Raw genomic sequence first — 22,051 nt, 5'->3', positions numbered from 1 at the left:
TCCTTCACTGATGACATGCCCCAAGAACCGCACTGACCTCTTCATGAAATGGCATTTCTTTGGAGACAATTTCAGATTATGGGCTTTGAGACGCTCAAAAACTGACTCCAAGCGTTGCAATCCAAGTTCTTCAGTCGGGGCAAAAACCAGCACATCGTCCAGGTAGCATAGGAGGCTAGAAACATTTTGATCCCCAAAAATGCTCAACATCATCCTCATGAATGTAGCTGGGCTGTTGCATAGTCCTTGTGGAAGACGGTTATATTCATATAACCCAAAAGGAGAAGTGAAGGCTGTAAACTTCTTGTTGTCTTCATGCACCTCCACATTGTAGTAGCCGGAGGTCAAATCCATTGTAGAGAAGAAAGCATTGCCACCCAGGGCCGCCAGAGCATCAGCTTGGTGAGGTAGAGGGTGGGCATCCTTTACGGTGCGAGCATTGAGCCATCGGAAGTCTGTACACAGTCTCAGATCACCAGACTTCTTCCAGACCAGGACGAGTGGGGAGGCATACTCACTGCTGGATTTCCTGATTATCTCTCGCTCTTCCATCTCATCCAAGGCCTGCCTGAGCTTGTCATAATGGTTAGGGGAGAGCCTACGGTAAGGTAGCCTAAAAGGCTTAGTGTCACTGAGTCTGATGCGATGGACATATCCCGTAGCCTTCCCGCAATCTAGTTTGTGCCGGGAGAAGATAGACTCATAGCGGGCTATAAGCTGAACTAGCCTGGCCTTACACTGTTGCGACAACTGAGTGGACTCAATGTCAATGTCACCTAACCCTAACTCGTGCAACACCTCACTTGTCACTCTGTGCGGGTTGACGGTACTGTCAACGGTCAAGCTATCTCCACTACCATTGTCAAAGTCTGGATTGTCATCCATTTTGTGTACCTGCTGCACCAGGGGGACCAGTTTGACAGTGGGCCCATCCATATAGTCAGTGTCAAAGTCCTCTAATGCCATGCAAGGAAAAACATCCGCTATCTTGGCATTCCGTCTCACCGTTACTGGCTTTGGTGAGGGGTTGATAACTTTGACAGGGACCCAGCCATCGCTCCACAATGTCGCTACTGTTCTCCCCACTAGAATGTTTTTTGGCCTTGAGCGTGCCCTCGTAGGCTCAATAACGACAGCACTGCCCGCGGATACATTTTGAGGCGTACACAGCCGGCCCCAGACTAAATGTTCCTGCATAGGCTCCAATGTGACCGCCCGCTTCAGCCTTACTGTGCCCACTCTTTCTGGCACTTCAGTCCCTTTCCATCTCTCTACATTAGCCAGCAGACGGAACAGTTTGTCATCTCCATTGTGTTCAGATGATGACATCTTCTCCCAGAAGTCACCAGTCGTCTTCAGCTCCCTGATGAGGTGTTTAATCACGTTGCTGCCTAGGATAAGCTCATCATGTTGGCCATCCACTACTAGAACAGGGACAGAGACACTGCTGCCATACACAGACAGTATCAATTCACACACACCTACAGGCTTGGTCTTCAACCCCCCGCAGCCAACCAACACCACTTCAGTTGGACTGAGGGAGCCACTCTTGAGCACACCTGCTTTCTCAAGGCGTGGCACCACTGTTGAGCTCAATGTGCATGCCATAGAACCGCTGTCAATCATAGCGCTCACCTCTATAACATCCCCCAGTAACACACTAGTATAGAAGAGTTCATCGTTGTGGAGTACTCTCTGTGTATTTTGCATAACGACTTTTTCGTTCGACTTGACTTCATCACAAACATTTGAATATACTGACTCTAGATCTACACCACTAACTGATTGGGGCACCTCACAAGGCCCAGCACTTCCCCCCATCCCGTGTGGGCCAGCTAGTTTTCCTGCCGCTGTGTCGTTGTTTGATGGAACAACGGGAGTTACCGATGAAGTGCGAGGGCATTCTTGACGTGTGTGCCCAGCTGCATAACAGAGGAAGCATAGGTGGTTAGAATAACAATGATCCATTGTGCTGTGATTCGCATCACCACACAATTTGCATCGCAAAGACGGGTTCTCCCTTCTCCTGGGCCTCCCCTGGAAACGGTTATCATAGCCGCCTACAGGTTGCTGTGGCCTCTGCTCCAAGACCCGTTCAAGCATGCCAATCACCCGATCCAATGCCTCGGATGAGCCAGTTGTGGGCTGCTGCAAGGGGTCCGGACAGTTTGCAACAGCTGACACTGGCCTACTTACTTCCTGCGTCAGTGTGGTGACCAGTGGGGCCAGCCGCAAGGGACGTGGAGCCTTGCACTTCCTCTGGTACTCCTCCAGCCTGCCATGGACCTCCGCAACCGTCCACTCATGCAATGGTTTGCACATGAATATCAATGACAGCTCTGGGTTCGGACAGTGCTTGATGAACATGACAGTCAGAACACGTGATGGATTGTCTAGCTCCTTGTTCTGCCTCTTCAAACAGTCCTCTGCCACCTCTATGGCCCTGTTCAGTCTGATCCAGTAGTCAAATGGAGTCTCCCCTTCCATTGGCAACGTAGAATAAACATCAGCTAGGGGCATGTCGGAGTTGACTGTGTCGCTAAAGTGACGCTTCAGAATGTCAAAAACTGGTCTAGGGCCCTGGCTTAAGTCAACTGGGTTACTGCGTAGGCTTACTCTTACCACGTCACGTGCCCGCCCTGACAGTTTACCCAAAACTTCATCTGACCTCTCCTGCCCATCATAGCCCTTCCTCTGCATGTACGCTAACATGGTCTCCTCCCACTCATGCACTGTGCATTTCTCTGAACCATCCCCCCTGAAACACACTGGTTCCCTGACATCATTTTTCACCACTACATTTAGACTAGAGCTGGCCCCAGCCATGGTACCACCAACATAATCGACCTTCTGTCCTACCCCATCTCCCATAGCCTTTAATTCCAAACAAGAGGCAATATTTTCACCTATGGAGTGACCTATCTGCTTAACAATGTCTGCCAGGAAATCCATAGAGGCATCCTCCTTCCTAGGACTAGGTGAAACTGGCTCGAATGCACTGAGTTGAGGTAGCTCTAAATCATGTGGAAAGCGCACACTTGCCTGTGCAGTTGGCCTGGCCAGAGGTGTGGAAGCAACTGGAGAAATAGCTGCCCCCCTACCCACTGGCGGTGAAGGGTTAAACATGAAAACTCCCCTACCTCTCCCAAAACCTTCCATTTTTAAAATAAAATTTAAATAAAATATATTGGTTTTTTTAATGTAAATATTTAGACAAAAAAAAAAAATCACAATCAATATGAACAATTCTATCAAATCGAAATGAACATAATCCACTCAAAACAAACGTTCAGTAGTAGATGTCTAACAAGACCAAGAATCAACACAGAAAAGTAACAAGAAACGCCATCATAAATAGTTGTCGCCACAGTGTGGTAGAAAATGGCGTTGCCCTCACGTTAATTGGCTTCGGAAGGTTACTAGCATAACAGCACAATTACATCACTAAATAATCATAGCATCACCACATACATGTAATAACCAGTACATTATATTTCCCCCACTCATGCTACCAGGAGCTCCCTGAGAATTCCACTTGTGCAGAAAGAGAAACCTAGCCCTCTGGCGTGCATCAGCAACCACAGTACTTCTTGAAGCCGGGTCTCGGATCCCTCCACGTGACGTCCGGCGAAGACAAGAAGACGAGTCACGGCACCAGTGTAACAGATGTATATCGTACTCTCCTTGCGTTGTGTTTTCTCCTAATAAATCACATCAGCCAGTGGTCCCAGTTGAGCATCATTTATTCCTGTTGTTAAATGAGAAACAGCACGGTAGTTGTACAGGGCTTAATGATACTGATGGCTGTCGATGGCAAAAGCCCTTGCATCACATTTTCATACTGGGCCACAAAATACAAAAATACAATACAAAATATAACATGTGTAAATACCTGTTGTTAAATGAGAAACAGCACGGTAGTTGTACAGGGCTTAATGATACTGATGGCTGTCGATGGCAAAAGCTGTAGCATGAAGACAACTGTGTTAGCAGTGGGCTTATGTGACCATTACAACGGTGTATGCTAGCTAACACTTATCTACAGCAATCATATGCCAAAGCACATCCCATAAAGCCCCTCAATCCCTAACAGGTACCATATACCCACACATGTATAAATCAGTAACGTACAGCAAACTTGTACACATTGTAAAATATAAAACAGTATTCAGAACGTGACCTACCCCTTGCATCACATTTTCATACTGGGAAGACCTGACGTTCGCGATCTCCCCCTATCTGCAAGCGGGGCCAATCACAACACACCTTATTGTCATCAGTTGAACCAACCAATACGAATGCTTGAACATTAAGTACACATTGCTTTAGAGGCAAGTGGAAACATAACCAACCCTGTTACACAGACATATGGTGAGCAATATGTTTGGAGCATCGAATCGCAATAAAATCACAGTATCAAATAGCAATACATATAGAATAGCGAGAGTCACGAGAATCACAGTACGTATCGTGTCGGCACCTAAGTATCGTGATAATATCGTATCGCGAGGTCCCTGGCGATTCCCCAGCCCTAATGAGTAGCTATGCTAGCCCAATGACGACGTGTACAGACATCTACCACCTCATGCTAATTGCTAAAGCTGCTTAGGCAGGATTTAGAGATGCTACATATAGCTAGCTCCTCTTCACACATACACACACTCAGACCAAAGCACTCAAGCACGTGGAGTGTTGGCTAGTTAGGCTAAAATAGGCTAAATAGGGCAAAAAATACCTACCACCCCCAGAAAAGCCAGACCGTTTACGCACAAAGCTAAAAGTGAGGCCTGAGAGAAACCGATTAGACTGACAGTGGGTGGCCATTGATTTCTTTCACTTCTATCGCAATGATATCTTCACCCTTAGCTCTTGTATAAAACATACATTTGCATAACACATAATTTGACAATTATCTCCCCTACTGTTGGCACTTTTTTTACCATGTTTTTTGTTTCTTGGTGCACTGTAAATACTGTCAAGCGTCCTAACTTAAATATATTTAAATGTTTTCAATTTGCTGACAGGACTATGGCTTAGTTCTCTGTACTTTTAGGATGAAAAGTTTAGTCAACTCAGTGTAATAAGTTGAGTGTACTTAAAGGGGCAATATGCAGTTTGCACAATAAGGCTGGAGTTACACAAAGCAACATTTTAGTTGCAGGTTGCAAGTGACATCATCATCTCAAGCAACTTTGCTGTTACATAAAGCAACTCAAACGCGATTAGAATTGCATGCAACAGACATTCAAATTGAAGCAGCTTCTGTCATATTGTTTGAGAATTCTATACCCCATGTCATCTGCTGCATTACATAATGGTTTCACAAATGATTTGTTTTTCCAACCGTTTGGTTATTGTAACAGCATGGATATGAACACAATGCTAGCTAGCCAAAATGACATTGCAAACACCAACACAGCTAGCTAGCAATGAGCTATCCAAGCTAGCAACTAATTAAGCTAGTGAATAATGGTGAATAATTGAAGTTGAAACTGGTCAGTGAGTGGTTTAGGTTCACTTTGAACATGACATTTATTGACTGCCAAACCATGTACATAAACCTTTACTAGCCATTCTATGAACAGTTCTATCAATCATCGTGGTTCCCGCAGCACTGACAGCTGTGTTGACATGACAACTCGGGTCGGAGTTCTGAACCTTCGAATGGATCATGTGACAACAGCATTTGTTTTGATTGGCAGTTGCTTTGTATTTGTATTTATTAAGGATCCCCAGCAGCTACTCTTCCTGGGGTCCAGCAGAATTAAGGCAGTTTATACAGTTTTAAAAACATTACAATACATTCACTGATTTTACAACACGCTGTGTGACCTCAGGCCCCTACTCCACCACTACCACATATCTACAGTACTAAATCCATGTGTACGTGTGTGCATAGTGCGTATGTTATCGTGTGTGTATGCATGTGTCTGTGCCTATGTTTGGGTTGCTTCACAGTCCCTGCTGTTCCATAAGGTGTATTTTCATCTGTTTTTTAAAGCAAATTTTACTGCTTGCATCAGTTACATGATGTGGAATAGAGTTCCATGTAGTCATGGCTCTATGTAGTACTGTGCACCTCCCATAGTCTGTTCTGGACTTGGGGACTGTGAAGAGACCACTTGTGGCATGTCTTGTGGGGTATGCATGTGTGTCTGAGCTGTGCTCCAGCAGCTCAAACAGACTGCTCGGTCCACTCAACATGTCAATACCGCTCATAAATACAAGTAGTGATGAAGTCACATCTCTCCTCCACTTTGAGCCAGGAGAGATTGACATGCATATGATTAATATTAGCTCTCTGTGTACATCCAAGGGCCAGCTTGCAACTAATTGCACAAAGTTGACATTTTTGCAACTGCATGCAACCAAGTTGCAGATAAGTTGCTTATTAGTTGCTGGGGCTGTTTCAGGAATCAATCAAGAAGCAACTCAGTTGCAAGAAACCAAGCTGTTTTGGTAAAAAGCTGAGAGATGGGGCTAGAGAAATGTACCCACTCTCAAATTCATGGATAGAGCTATGGATACAAGGGGTGCATTCAGTTCGATTGAATGTTTGCTACATTGCAGAACGGTTTGTACTCAGCTACACGTTTCCCCCAAATTTTCTTGTATGCTCTGGAACAGACTTTTCAGGTATTTTTGATCCGTTTGGTGGTGTGGCGGGGTGTGGCTTGAAGCAATGAGTGACGCATTTAAAGGGCAGCGGCCATGCTAACAGCGTTCCACAACCCAACCCCTCCCCGTTTTTCAGCTGGTCGTTCAGTACATCACCGTTTCTGTTGAATTGAACGTTCCAGTATGTTTTTTCGTACTGAACGCAGCCCTGGACTGACCATCCATGTTATCAAAATTATAGTTTAACCATGTTTTGAGGCCATACAGTTTTTCTTTACAATTGTTTTGTTTAAAAAACAAAGTTGAAAAACAAACTTATATTTTGGGGTACAACAGTTGAACTAAGTAGTGTGAGAAACAGGAAGTCGACAGTAAATCTAATGTGTACTGAAGGCCTAACAGAAGCAGGTCGTTTTTTTGTGCTCGATACCTTACCGTTATTCCGAGGCATGCCGTGTGAACGCCTCCGTAACCCTAATCATTAATTTATCTATGCATCTCACAACACGCTATTTTTAGCTCGCCGCCAAACAACCCTCTGTGGACTGCTCATCTTCAAACAGCTGAAGAAGAACAAGGCCACAATGTCTTCACTGCCTCTGTCTTTACCATCTGTCTATCTGTCTGTCAGGAGGGAGGAAAAAAGGCTCTGTGCATTGTTTGGGATTTCAAAAGCAAGGGTTTCTCTCTCTTTCCCTCCCCCCCTCTCTCTCTCTCACACACACACACACACACACACACACACACACACACACACACACACACACACACACTCTGTCCTGCTATCTCTATTTCTCTCTTTTTTCTCTCCCTGTCTCACTTTCACACGGTCCTTCCTCTATCGCTCCCTCTTTCTCTCTTTTACGCTAATTGAGCAGCCAGTTGTTCAGAGAGAGGGGGGGTCTGTGTTTTCTGGAACTATGAATTGATGCAACAGCACATGAGGGAGAGACTGCTGCAATTGAAGAGGGTCGGCGTCCCCCAAGGGTCTGCTTTTGTTCCTTTCAAATTCAGGGAGACATGTGGTAAGAGACAAGGAGCAGAGGAGCACATTTGGGAAGTCGCCATTTACCCTCCTCGCATGTAAATAGGCTACTCACAAACACAAACACACACACACACAGTCAAATACACACACACATACACACGTACACACACAAACAGTCTCACACTTACACAGGCCTAACCACACACAAAAAAGTTCACACATATACACGCACAGTCTCACACTATACACACACAGTCACTCCCCCTGCGTACACACACACACAGACACATACACACCCCTACCACCACACACACACACACCTTTCAGCCCCTGATGTGTGAGTGGCGAATAGAACAGTTATGAGTCAGATGCTTCATGCAGTCACTTTGGTAGTACTAATGGTGTAAGGTGTGAAAAACACCCATGAGACCCAAACCTGTCACAGGGCCCTTCTGTTCACAGCTGGCACCCACTGCGGCAGTTCGGGACAATGGGAGAAGCCAAGGCACTTAACCTGGCCTATGCATATTGATATGAGATCCATGTAGCCCGAACCTAAGAGGCGTGGAATTAAATTGAGATTGCTGAATAATGCAAACCTACTGTATAGTGATTAGCCCAGTGGGATGCACTCACAAGTGTGTCGACTGAGGTACTTAGGTGTGCTGTCAGTGGTGCATAATGGTAGTTATTCACATAGGCCTGCGGAAATATGCAGATTTGCTACTATAACGAGAGGATGAAGGGAAGGTTTAATTAACATGATTGTACATATGCAAACACATACATAAAACATGTGATGTCATACAATACTTAAAAAAACAGGTACAAATATATAAATGCTGGTTGGCATTTTTTTGTCATGATCTGCCAGGAGTTTGCCGAATTGGTCAATTGATACATTTTCAAGTCCATAACTATAGAGAACATACGAACATTCTATGGTAATACAACATTTAAGTTTACACACTCCATAGGAGAGTGACATATAAAGCGGAGGAAATGAAGGTAATGAAGTCCAGGTGTGAATCATAATGATTAACAGGTGCGCGTAATGATGAGTGCCAGGTGTGCGTAATGATGAATCCCAGGACCGGTGGTTAGTATTCTGGCGACGTTGTACGCCGGAGGGGAGGAGCAGGAGAAGATGTGACAGTACCCCCTCTCTGATGCGTGGCTCCAGCCGCAGGACGACGCTGACCAGAGGGATGACCGCGAGGACGAGGAGCGGGTCAGTCCGGGCGGCGAAGGTGGAAGTCACAGATGATGTTGGGGTCCAGAATGTCCACCGGAACATACCCCTCCAAGTCCACCAGATACTGAAGCCGACCCCCACGACGTCGGGAGTCCAGTAGGGATCTGACAGCGTACGCCGGACCCCCCTCAATGTCCAGGGCGTGGAGGTGTGTCGTGGGGGACAGTATCAGCTAGGGGACCAGGAACCACCGGCCTGAGAAGGGAGACATGAAAAGAGGGTGATATGCGATAGTGACTGGGTAGTTGTAACCTGTACGTCACCTCGTTGACCCTCCGGAGAACCTTGAACGGCCCCACAAACCGGGGGCTCAGTTTGTTGCAGGGCAGGTGGAGTGGGAGGTTCCTGGTAGAGAGCCAGACGCGGTCCCCAGGATGGAACACAGGGGTCTCACTGTGGTGGCGGCCTGCCTGTTCCTTCTGACGATGGACAGTGCGCTGGAGTCTCACATGCGCGTCACTCCACACCTCCTTCGTGTGCCGGAACCACTCATCTACCGCAGGAGCCGTGGTCTGGACCGGGATCCATGGGGCCAGGGCCAGCTGGAAATCCAAAACACACTGGAACGGGGTCAACCCAGTGGAGGAGTGATGTAGGGAGTTCTGAGCGTACTCTGCCCAGGGAAGGAATTGTGCCCACTCACGCTGCTGGTCCTGACAGTGACTCCTCAGGAACCTCCCCAGCTCCTGGTTCATCCTCTTCACCTGCCCATTGGACTGAGGCCGATATCCGGAAGTGAGGCTGACCGTGACCCTGAGCTTCTCCAAGAAGGCCCTCCAAACTCGTGATGTAAATTGGGGGCCACGGTTGGAGACGATGTCCTCCGGAAGGCCATAATCCTGGAAGACCTGCTGGAAGAGTGCCTCAGAAGAGGGATTAATCAACATGACTTGGAAAATCTATCCACTATCACCAGAATGGTGGTGAAACCATCAGAGGAGGGAAGATCGGTTACAAAGTCAATGGATAGATGTGACCAAGGTTGCTGAGGCATGGGAAGCGGCAGGAGCTTCCCTGCTGGAGCATTCCGGGGGGACTTGGTTTGAGCACATATGGAACCAGGAGTTGACATACCGAGTGACATCCTGCACCAAGGTGGGCCACCAGTACTTCTCCACGATGGAGGGGATGGTGCGAGTAATACCTGGACTTCCAGTGACGACAGCTGTGTGTGCCCAGGTCAGCAGCTGATTCCTTATCCCTGTGGGAACGTAGAAGCGCTCGGGAGGACAATTCCAGGGTGTGGGCTCCCTCTCTAGAGCCTGGTGGATGTCCACATCTATGTCCCAAACCACTGGACCCACGACTCGGGAGGATGAGATTATGGGTGCCCTCTGGACAAGAACTTCTCCCGAATTGTAGATAGGGGACAGAGCATCGGCCTTGATGTTCTTAGAACCTGGGCGATAGGTCAGCGTGAAGTCGAACCTGGTGAAGAAAAGGGCCCACCTGGCTTGGCGCGGATTCAGTCTCCTCGCTGTCCATATGTATTCTAGGTGCCGGTGGTCGGTGAGGTTGACGAATGGTTCCATGGCGCCCTCAAGTCAGTGTTTCCACTCCTCTAATGCCAACTTCACCGCAAGGTGCTCCCAATCGCCGACGTTGTAATCCCTCTTTGCGGAGGACAGTTTCTTGGAGAAAAAAGCACAAGGATACAATTTCAATGAGTTACCCTGTCTTTGTGACAAAACTGCCCCCACGCCCACCTCAGATGTGTCTACCTCAACCACAAAAGGTAGTGTGGGATCTGGGTGTTTTAGCAAGAAGGCGGAGGTGAAACGCCCCTTGAGGAGACGAAAGGCCTCATCAGTTGCTGGAGACCACACCAGCCTGTGAGGCCCACCCTTGAGGAGGGAGGTAAGAGGGGTGGCGACAGCACAGAAGTTCCTGATGAAGCGGAGGTAGAAATGGGCAAACGCCAAAAACCGTTGTAACCCCTTGATGGTGGTTGGGACTGGCCATGACCTTACCGCATCTACCTTCGTGTCCTCCATCCTCACTCCCTGCGGGCTGATTTGGTAACCCAAGAAGAATATAGCCCTCTGGTGGAATTGACACTTCTCCGCCTTGACGAACAGGTGGTTGACCAATAGGCGTTCCAGGACTACTCGAACGTGAGTGATGTGATCCTTCAGGTTGGTCGAGAAGATCCGGATGTCATCGATGTATACAATCACCTGCCGTCCGAGCATGTCCCTGAACACCTCGTTGACGAATGCCTGGAACACTGACGGAGCATTGGCTAAGCCAAAGGGCATAACCAAATACTCGTAGTGACCAGACATCGTGCTGAACGCCATCTTCCACGCATCCCCCTCCCGGATGCGGATGAGATTGTAGGCACTCCGCAGGTCCAGTTTGGTGAAGAACTGGGCCCAGCGGAGCTGCTCGATGGCTGATGGCACCAACGGGAGAGGGTACCGATACTTCTTGGTAATGTCATTGAGTCCTCGGTAATCGATACATGGGCGTAATCCTCCGTCCTTCTTGGCCACGAAGAAGAAACCAGCCGATGCAGGGGACTTGGATGTGCGGATGAAACCCTGTTGGAGTGCCTCTTTTGAATGTAATTCTCCATGGCCTTGGTCTCAGCCACAGACAGAGGGTAGATGCGTCTGCGCGGAGGTGTAGCACTGGAAACAGGTCAATGGCACATTCCCAGGGGCGATGAGGTAGACAAGTAGCACGGGTCTTGGAGAATACGTCCTTTAGGTCCCATAGGACTCTCAAACGACATGGAACCACAGGAGACAGGGAAGCAGGTCTTCCGGCATTTAGGTGACCAGTCTGTGCTTTTCATCCTCGACCATGAGATGGTTGTGCCAGCAGCAACAAGAGAATCTTGTTTCTCATGGTCTCAGAGCACTCCCCAAGCGGGCTGTCATGTGCCTTTGACTGCGGAATGGCTTCCGTCTGGCCACTACCATAAAGGCCGGATTGGTGGAGTGCTGCAGAGATGGTTGTCCTACTGGAAGGTTCTTCCATCTCCACAGAGGAACTCTGGAGCTCTGTCAGAGTGACCATCAGGTTCTTGGTTACCTCCATGACCAAGGTCCTTCTCCCCCGATTGCTCAGTTTGGCCGGGCGGCTAGCTCTAGGAAGAGTCTTGGTGGTTCCAAACTTCTTCCATTTTAGAATGATAGAGGCCACTGTGTTCTTGGGGACCTTCAATGCTGCAGACATGTTTTTGTACCCTTCCCCAGATCTGTGCCTTGACACAATCCTGTCTCGGAGCTGCAAGAACAATTCCTTTCGACCTCATGGCTTGGTTTTTGCTCTGACATGCACTGTCAACTGTGGGACCTTATATACACAGGTATGTGCCTTTCCAAATCATGTCCAATCAATGGAATTTATCACAGGTGGACTCCAAACAAGTTGTAGAAACATCTCCAGATGATCAGTGGAAACAGGATGCACCTGATCTCCATTTCAAGTCTCATAGCAAAGGCTAGGTATACTTATGTAAATGAGGGATTTTTTTTTATATATATATATATATATATACACTGCTCAAAAAAATAAAGGGAACACTTAAACAACACAATGTAACTCCAAGTCAATCACACTTCTGTGAAATCAAACTGTCCACTTAGGAAGCAACACTGATTGACAATACATTTCACATGCTGTTGTGCAAATGGAATAGACAACAGGTGGAAATTATAGGCAATTACTAAGACACCCCCAATAAAGGAGTTGTTCTGCAGGTGGGGACCACAGACCACTTCTCAGTTCCTATGCTTCCTGGCTGATGTTTTGGTAACTTTTGAATGCTGGCGGTGCTTTCGCTCTAGTGGTAGCATGAGACGGAGTCTATAACCCACACAAGTGGCTCAGGTAGTGCAGCTCATCCAGGATGGCACATCAATGCGAGCTGTGGCAAGAAGGTTTGCTGTGTCTGTCAGCGTAGTGTCCAGAGCATGGAGGCGCTACCAGGAGACAGGCCAGTACATCAGGAGACGTGGAGGAGGCCGTAGGAGGGCAACAACCCAGCAGCAGGACCACTACCTCCGCCTTTGTGCAAGGAGGAGCAGGAGAAGCACTGCCAGAGCCCTGCAAAATGACCTCCAGCAGGCCACAAATGTGCATGTGTCTGCTCAAACGGTCAGAAACAGACTCCATGAGGGTGGTATGAGGGCCCGACGTCCACAGGTGGGGGTTGTGCTTACAGCCCAACACTGTGCAGGACGTTTGGCATTTGCCAGAGAACACCAAGATTGGCAAATTCGCCACTGGCGCCCTGTGCTCTTCACAGATGAAAGCAGGTTCACACTGAGCACGTGACAGACGTGACAGAGTCTGGAGACGCCGTGGAGAACGTTCTGCTGCCTGCAACATCCTCCAGCATGACCGGTTTGGCGGTGGGTCAGTCATGGTGTGGGGTGGCATTTCTTTGGGGGGCCGCACAGCCCTCCATGTGCTCGCCAGAGGTAGCCTGACTGCCATTAGGTACCGAGATGAGATCCTCAGACCCCTTGTGAGACCATATGCTGGTGCGGTTGGCCCTGGGTTCCTCCTAATGCAAGACAATGCTAGACCTCATGTGGCTGGAGTGTGTCAGCAGTTCCTGCAAGAGGAAGGCATTGATGCTATGGACTGGCCCGCCCGTTCCCCAGACCTGAATCCAATTGAGCACATCTGGGACATCATGTCTCGCTCCATCCACCAACGCCACGTTGCACCACAGACTGTCCAGGAGTTGGCGGATGCTTTAGTCCAGGTCTAGGAGGAGATCCCTCAGGAGACCATCCGCCATCTCATCAGGAGCATGCCCAGGCGTTGTAGGGAGGTCATACAGGCACGTGGAGGCCACACACACTACTGATCCTCATTTTGACTTGTTTTAAGGACATTACATCAAAGTTGGATCAGCCTGTAGTGTGGTTTTCCACTTTAATTGTGAGTGTGACTCCAAATCCAGACCTCCATGGGTTGATAAATTGGATTTCCATTGATTATTTTTGGGTGATTTTGTTGTCAGCACATTCAACTATGTAAAGAAAAAAGTATTTAATAAGATTATTTCTTTCATTCAGATCTAGGATGTGTTGTTTAAGTGTTCCCTTTATTTTTTTGAGCAGTATATATATATATATATATATATATAGATTTGGAAAAAAATCTAAAAACCTGTTTTTGCATTGTCATTATGGGGTATTGTGTGTAGACTGAGGAAAAATGTTATTTAATACATTTTAGAATAAGGCTGTAACGTAACAAAATGTGGAAAAGGTCAAGGGGTCTGAATACTTTCTGAATGCACTGTAAATAGGTTGAAATTGCTGGTTCTTTGTGTAAAGTAGATGATAGAACATAATTCTATGTCACAAGTCAGGAAATTAATTTGATGCGCTACAGAATTTGATGAAACTTACAGGTTTTACTCTCCAGCTTTGAAATAGGTATAGCAAAATATATTTGTTAATGATATAATAATGAATATTATTTTTATACAATTATGTCATTATAATTTATCTTTCAGATTTCACAGAAGAAGTTGTCTTTAAGAAGGCTTTTAAGTGTTTCAATACCTTACCCAAGGTCGAGATCTGAGACTGGTGACTGAGACGGCCATGGCATATGGTTTCCATCGTTTTCAAGCTCATCAAACCATTCGGTGACTGATCGTGCCCTGTGGATGCGGGCATTGTCATCCTATGTGGACATAGCCATCGTAGCCAAAATAATGGCCTTAAATAATTGCTTAATTAACTCAGGAACCACACCTATGTGGAAGCACCTGCTTTCAATATACTTTTTATCCCACATTTACTCAAGTGTTTCTACTATTAAGTACATTAAAAACAAGGTCAAATGTGTAAACGATGTGGTGGAAAGAGAAAAAAAATCAAATAGACTATTTTGAATGAACCACCAGTCAACCCTATAAAAGCCCATTAAAAATGAGCCTGTATGCAGGGGTAGAAAAACACTTGCAAGAGGTGCTCGCTAATGGGTCAACAGAGAGAGTGCTCTTTTCATCACTCAAGATAATTGGCGTCAGTGGAGCCATGGCTTAAGGGAGGAAAAGAGGAACCCACTCAGCGTTATTGATGACCGTTTCTCCGAGTGAGCGCAGGCTCCAATAAGCTTCCGCAGGTGCAGAGGGAAATGATGTGAAGGCTACAAACACTCAGTGACACAGACATATGGAGACACGAATATATGCAGGCACGCATGCGCACACACACACACGCCAACTTATACAAGGCCTTGATAATGATATATACACACACACACACACAGTTGTGTCATATTTCTTTATCTTTAGGCTACTGCAGTGCAGGTGCAAACAGAAACAAACAAGCTGTAACCTGCAGACAAAATACACCGAAAAGCATATAACAAACAGCTAGCTATACACCACAGACACAAGCTGTAAGGCGTAGACATAACACACAACTATACTGCGCCACAGAAAAAAATGTAAAAAAAGGCCGTACCGGTCAGATAGGCAGCTAATAGCGGTATGCCCAACACTTTCACCTCAATCTTTGTGACTATCGCTGCGTGTGAGTGTGTTTTTGGTTTTACTATATATAAAAACAAGGAAAATTGGAGACATTTCGTCGGTACCCACAAGGAAAATGTTATTTTAGGCTTAGGGGTTAGGTTTAGGGTTAGGGTTACAATTAGGTTTACGGTTAGAATTAGAGTTAGGGTTAGAGTTAGGGGTTAGGTTTAAGGTTAGGGTTATGGTTAGGACAGGGTTGGAGTACCATTGGTTCGGAGTTAGGATTAGGGGTTTGTGGTTAAAGTTAGGATTAAGGTTAGGGTTAAATTAAGGGCTCAGGGTTAAATTTAGGATTAGGGGTTAGGGAATATAGGATTTTGAATGGGAATCAATAGTTTGGTCCCCACACTGGTAGTAAAACAAACGTGTGTGTGTGTGTGTGTGTGTGTGTGTGTGTGTGTGTGTGTGTGTGTGTGTGTGTGTGTGCCTGCATGTGTGCTCTCTCATTCCGTAGGCCATTCTATTGATGTAGGAATCTGTGGCTTATTATCATACCATAGGACCTCATTGCCTTCCACTCCCCATAATCTTATATCATTAGCAGCATCATAATATCGCGGCCAAGATGACTGGGCAAGTCCACTGAAAGTGAGGCGGCCGGAGGAGTGAAATATCAACCTAGTGTTTGTTCCTTGTTGTGCATCAGTACATCACAGTACGGAGGAGCAGACCGGTCAATAAACTAATCAAATCTGAATTTTAAGGGGTATTGACTTGAGTTCCCTGGATCTGCTATAATTCTGATCCAAACAAGCCAACTGTGGTGTTGTAGGACAAGGGCAGTCAGAGGGTACTGCAGGGTCTCTGTCTCGCTTCCCTCTGTCTCACTCCTGTCACCTTATTCAAGTCAGAAGAGCTGTTTCTAGCTGCTGCTAAAATGTTAGCGTTTAGATTTGTTTTTTTAAGAGTCTGTTAGCAAATTCTGTGGTCGTTTTGTTTTCATCATCACTGAGTGAATGAATAAATGAATGAATGAATGGATGGATGGAATGAATGTCTTTGATCCAGTGGGTTGAACACAGATCATGACCAGGGATCTTGGGGAGATGTGAGTGGCTGCGGTCAAACCCAGGTCTCGTGCCACAAGACTACGTTAGCCTGCTGCGCAATAAGCTCATATGCATTAGCTTGGGAAGTTAACACAATTCTTCAGGTCTCTGGCAAGGTTACTCATTACTCGAGAGTGGTTCTACCGAACCACCTTTGTTATCGTTACGTGGAGACAGCGAAGTTATAGTGCTTTGTCAAATTGTGTTCGAATTCTGGAGTTGCTAGGTGCGTACATGGGTCTCAAGTTACGATTCAGCCCTTATTGAGTGCACCCTGCTTTTCTGAACGACCAGTGTCAGTGATTTTGTCATTCCCCAGCTCTTGTCTATTCATGCTAACCTAATGTCTCCACTCCTCTCTTTCCACAGCTGCAGCGACTAAAGCGCTCCTTGTCCTTCAAGTCAGTGATGCGCAGCAAGAGCGTGGACAACTTCTTCCAGCGCCCCAGCAACGGGGAAGTCCGCCTGCCCTCTGGGATCATCCAGGAGCCTCCGCTGACCTCCTCGCCACCACCCTTCGGGGAGACGCCCCTGACCTGCGAGCGCTCACCCTCCCTCTCCCCTTCGCTCAGCCCCAACCCCTCGCTTTCGTCCCACTCTCCCTCCCTCAGTCCCTCCCTCTCCCTGACCTCCAAAGCCCAGCTCCAGGGCCAGCTCCAGGCCCGGCTAGTGAAGACCCACTGTTTCCAGGAGCACGTCTTCCGCCGGCCCACCTGCTGCCAGCAATGCAAACACGTGATCCAGGGTAGGTCGATTCAGGTCCAGTGTTCCCTTAATGCAGTGACATGAAATGCAAATAATCTTCTGGTAGATCATGTCACATAAAAGCTATTATCTTTGGGCAGACTACTGACAGACAGTATGCACGTCCAACACAATCTAGCAATCCCATGTGATCAGTGCAATGTTTCCATGAAAGTTTGAGCTCTTGTGGCCAAATGGCAAGTTAGGATTTTGATTGAGGATGAGTTCGAAGTAGATATGGCTAATAATCACACTGTCCATACACATGTTGCCTATAACATCTCTCATCAAAAGGGTCACTTTGACATTGTACAACCTAGTTCTAGTTGATTGATTGATTGATTGATTGATTGATTGATGAATGGATTGTATTGTGTGAGCTGAGGCTACTGTTGTGTATGTATAGTATAGTAAAGGAAAGTACAGTACTGTAGTAACCTGGCTTCCTATCTGTGCAGGGAACTCCAAGCAGGGTCTGCGCTGTAAAGCCTGTAAGCTGGGCACCCACCTCTGGTGCTCCTCTGAGCTGTCCCAACAGCCCTGCACAGGAAAGGTGAGTCAACTGCCCTAGATTCAGATTTCCCCACAGCTGTCTTGTACTCAACCATTACAACCTAAGTAGTGGACTGTTCTAGAGTTAGATATCTACTGCTTTCTGATCCTCAACAATTACGGTCTAAATATGTTTTTTTGGGGGGGGGGGGCATGGTGCACCCAATACCCTCACTATGCAAGGTGGGCTTGCGGGGGGGGGGGGGGGGGGCTGCATGTAGTCTCAAAGTCCCAATCGTGTTAGAAGAGGATGATCGTTTTTCCACTAGAGGAGCTTAAAAAAAAGAAAAGAGAGGATAGAAATAGAAAGAGAATTGACAACCTGACAAAGAGAAACAGCTGAAGAAAAGAGAGGAGAAGAGGATGAGTGAGAGCCATAATAAAATGATCCGCAATGACTCTGAATTTCTATATGTGGAACAAAAGCCGAGGCGAGGGCTGAGGCAGATAGCGCTGTCCTGTTTTTTTCCCCCCATCCATCCCCCTGTCACCCCCCCCTACTCACCCTCTTCTTGCATGGATCCGATTTTCTCAAGTCAGTGGGAAAAATCAACATCTCCCTGCACCAGGCGCTGTGGCTAATTCAGTGTGAAATGCGGTGTGTTTGAGGTGCTCGCAGTTCCCGCGGGACGCGACATGTCCGCCAGCAGCAAAACTTGTGTCCGCTGCATGTCATAATGGAGGAGAGACAGCAGCAACATGCTACAGTAGCCCGTACATAAGTTTAAACCCGTGTTGCCCCCCCTGATTAGTATGTAATGAATTTTGGTGTCACTTTGTATGCAAATTAAATATGGCCCCTGTGGAGTGGGATTTTAATTTGAATTCATTTTTAAACTTTTAATTCATTTAACTTAGTGACGTCAGCGTTTTTCTTTTGTAGAGTAAATTACAATTTATTTTTAAAAAAAACAAGGACCAAACATTATGAAAAGCAAAGTGAGGGTTTGGAAAATATGGTTACACTGGTAAATTCACCTTGCCTTCAGATAGGCTCGTTGAAAATGTCCTCCATATTGCTTACACCTATCCAATCCTCTCTGATCTACACAATGCCTAGGGGCTAGGAGTTAGGAGTGATGGTGTCAATACAGGATTGGACACCAGTCTCGTTTGAGGTCAAAAGAGGGGCAATTGTGTGTTTGTCCAAAAGTGTCCAAAAATCTTAATCAGTTGGACATCTGGGAGCCACATTGAATCCAGCCAGTGGGAATATCTTCAAAGGTGCATTAGTAATCTAGCCCAATACCCAGCCCAGACCAATAATTATAATAAAGGCCCGATTGGGGTGGGGAGAAGGGATGATTAGGTAAGTTTGGTTCGTAATTCAACCCCTCTCAGCTTCACCACCAAATACTATAAAATAAAGTCGTCGGCCAAGATTATCGAGCAAGAGTTTTGTGAACACAACTAGTTTAGTTATCTATTCTCTCTTTCTCTCTCTCTCTCTCTCTCTCTCTCTCTCTCTCTCTCTCTCTCTCTCCCTCTCGTTCTCATCATCGTTTTACCCTATCAGAGGTGAAGCTGTAATTTGGACAGGGACGAGGAGGCCCCCAAGATAAGCAATAAGAGAAGCAATAAGCGTTAAATTGACTTTAGATCACTCCAGAGAAAGTAGAAAGTCACCCCTCCAATTCCCCACGTGCCCTGCTGAGCACCTTGGGGCCATCTTGATAGCCAATAGGAACCTCTCGTCTCATTTATCAAAATCTCACGGTGGCGCATCTGTTATAATAAGACTAATCTAATCAAATGCAGAGAGGATACTCAGCTCATATAATGACTTATGATTTATGTTTCCAAAATGTTATATTTGGAAGAAGCGAGAGTGATCGACCAGTTATCGCCACAAGACCGCGTCGGTGCACCAAACTAAACCAAGGCATTAGCTCTTGGAGCCAACGCGAGTCTTCCCGCCTTGGGTGAGGTCACTCGTCACGGTTCACCTTACATGAGTATGGTTGACAATATTTTGTCGATGACACTGCCTGGTCCTATGTTATGCTTTCGGTTATCAGTTCTCATCACAAGACTGTGTTAGCCCACTGAACTGAAGCCAAGGCATTACCTCGGAAGCTAACACAAGTCTTCAGGTCTTGGGTAAAGTGCCTTATCACATTAGCGTGGTCCTGACACCTTATCTTCTCCTTTCTGTATAAGCTCTCATCCAGCCACTGATGACAGCTGTTGATATATGGATATATTTTACGCTCTGATGCCGCAAAGATGAAAGTAGAGCTACGCTGCACCTAGGACGGGCTCGTACAGGAAAAAACAACGACACAACACTGCTCCCTCTGTCAAATACAAAACTTTCAATGACTCAGATCGACCTTTGAGTTCTATTCCGTTCCTATTTCTAAATCAGAATCTGTGATTCATTGCCTCACACGTCTGTGGACTATTTTAATCCCAACAGCTTGGGTATTACTGTGGCGAATGTTGGTTTTCTGTCAAACGACAATGCCGAGGCTTTGTTGTGCTTGTCTAGCTGAAATTGGGTGTGAGGTGTGAACGATGCTGTACAGATAGACATGATAAGAGAGTGCAGGTACAGTTCATTGCAAATGCAGAAGGCTAAGAATCGAGTTCCACCTGTCTGCTTGTTCAATTTACAGTGACCCCCGAGCCACAGACTGCAGAGGGAATATCATACACACGCACGCACACACCCGCACACACACACACACACGCACACGCACACGCACACACGCACACATACATTTTCAGCTCCCTTTGTAAACCACAAGACTATCCATTTACGGTGGGAAAGTTTCTGACATTTGTGTTTGTCTGCTTTTCGCTGCTTAAATAACATTCAGCTGATAGGGTAAGAATTTGTTCTTAACTGAATTGCCTAGTTAAATAAAGGTTAAATAAAATGAATAAATAGGGACAGTTATTCATCCCCTCTCTGTCTCTTCTCATCCCACTCTCCTTCTCTCTTTCTCGCCTGCTAGACCGGGGCCTTTAAACGAAACTTCAGCTCCCCTCTCTTGACTAACGATATGTTAGGGGTGGTCAAGGAAGCTCTACCATCGCAAGGTGAGGGAGTGTGTATGTGTGTGTGCGCGTGCATGTTGCTTGAGTGATCAGTGTTGATGCTACAGATACATAGACCATTAGTTCATTCCAAGATCTGGTCTTTAGTCTGACACATTGTTTTTTTCTCTCTGTGTGTGTGTGTGTGTGTGTGTGTGTGTGTTTCTAGAGTCTGATAAAGGGGGAGTTGACCCTGTGTATGAGGCTCTGCGTTATGGGACGTCGCTGGCACAGATGAGTCGCTCTAGCTTCGGAAGCATCACTGAGTCCCCCATTCATAAGGTACACTGTTTCCACGCACTTGCGTTCATAGATACAAATAGTCGATTTGAAATGTTTTCTCACTAAAGCAATGTGTTTTGATATACAAATGCTAACAATAAGAGTTAAAACTGAGCAGTATTTTCCCAGCTTCTTTCCTTTTTTGCACGCTGTCTTCTTCCCTCTCTGACTTGGCACCTTGTTCTGATCTTCTTTAGGTGGAGAGAGTAGGGGAGGGACTGGAAACACAACCAATCGTTGAGGAGGAGTTTGTCCCAGAGACTGAGAGTGAGTTGGATCAAATTCCCCACAATTTACTCACCCCTAACCTATTACCTGACATCTCACCCCAACCTCTCACTCCTAACCTATTATCAGAGATGGAAGAGGAAGTGAGACATCCCACTCTCAGTTTTTTTTCTGGTTCATATACATTCAATGAACTAAGCAGACCAGACCCATCATTGGTATCTATGGGAGAGCCACCCCGTTAAGTAGATTACAAATTACAATTTTTTTCAATGGTAAACAGCCAGAGTGAACTATCTTCATTTATTCACCATCTTTGCTATTATCCCTAACCCCTCCCCAATGTTTCCTCTAATATTTCTAATATTTTTCTGTGAACACTGAGGCTGTACCTGCTTTAATTTACAGTTTTAAGTGGCCAAGTAGACTACTGTGGCTATTTGATCATAATGTAGGCCTCCCAGAGTGGCCTACCATTTTTTTTTAAACGATGGAGAAAATAAATCACATAACATTTTAACATGGAAATAGGGTTTCTATCATTCAGCCTACAGTAACAGCCAATGTGTGGTGTTTGATGCAGGCTTACATTCAAGAGACTTTTGAAAAAAAACATGCAGGGCTTGACATTAACCTGTTTATCCACTTGTCCTTTCAGATAAGGAGGTGATTGAAAATGTTGTTTGATGCAAGAAAACACTTTACCAAATAAAATGAGTTATTATTCTTATACCATTCTTATAGAGAATCAGACAAATGATGCTACCCTCTACCTA

The 22,051-nt window shown here is 46.3% G+C and overlaps 1 protein-coding gene across 1 annotated transcript in view; it reads left to right on the top strand.

Moving 5' to 3' along the window:
• Positions 1-22,051, top strand: part of LOC115161184 (SH3 and cysteine-rich domain-containing protein 2) — a 50,745-nt gene that overhangs the window by 17,808 nt on the left and 10,886 nt on the right. Inside the window, exons 2-6 of the mRNA XM_029711969.1 lie at positions 16,797-17,172; positions 17,630-17,724; positions 20,684-20,768; positions 20,935-21,047; positions 21,245-21,314. Of these exons, the coding sequence (XP_029567829.1) occupies positions 16,797-17,172; positions 17,630-17,724; positions 20,684-20,768; positions 20,935-21,047; positions 21,245-21,314 (739 nt within the window). The remainder of the gene's footprint in view (positions 1-16,796; positions 17,173-17,629; positions 17,725-20,683; positions 20,769-20,934; positions 21,048-21,244; positions 21,315-22,051) is intronic.

This window comes from Salmo trutta, chromosome 2 (genome assembly GCF_901001165.1).
Source record: "Salmo trutta chromosome 2, fSalTru1.1, whole genome shotgun sequence".
NCBI classification, from domain to species: Eukaryota; Metazoa; Chordata; class Actinopteri; order Salmoniformes; family Salmonidae; genus Salmo; species Salmo trutta.
The sequence above is the reverse complement of the archived record's forward strand: the minus strand, read 5'-3'. Positions and strand labels throughout refer to the sequence as shown.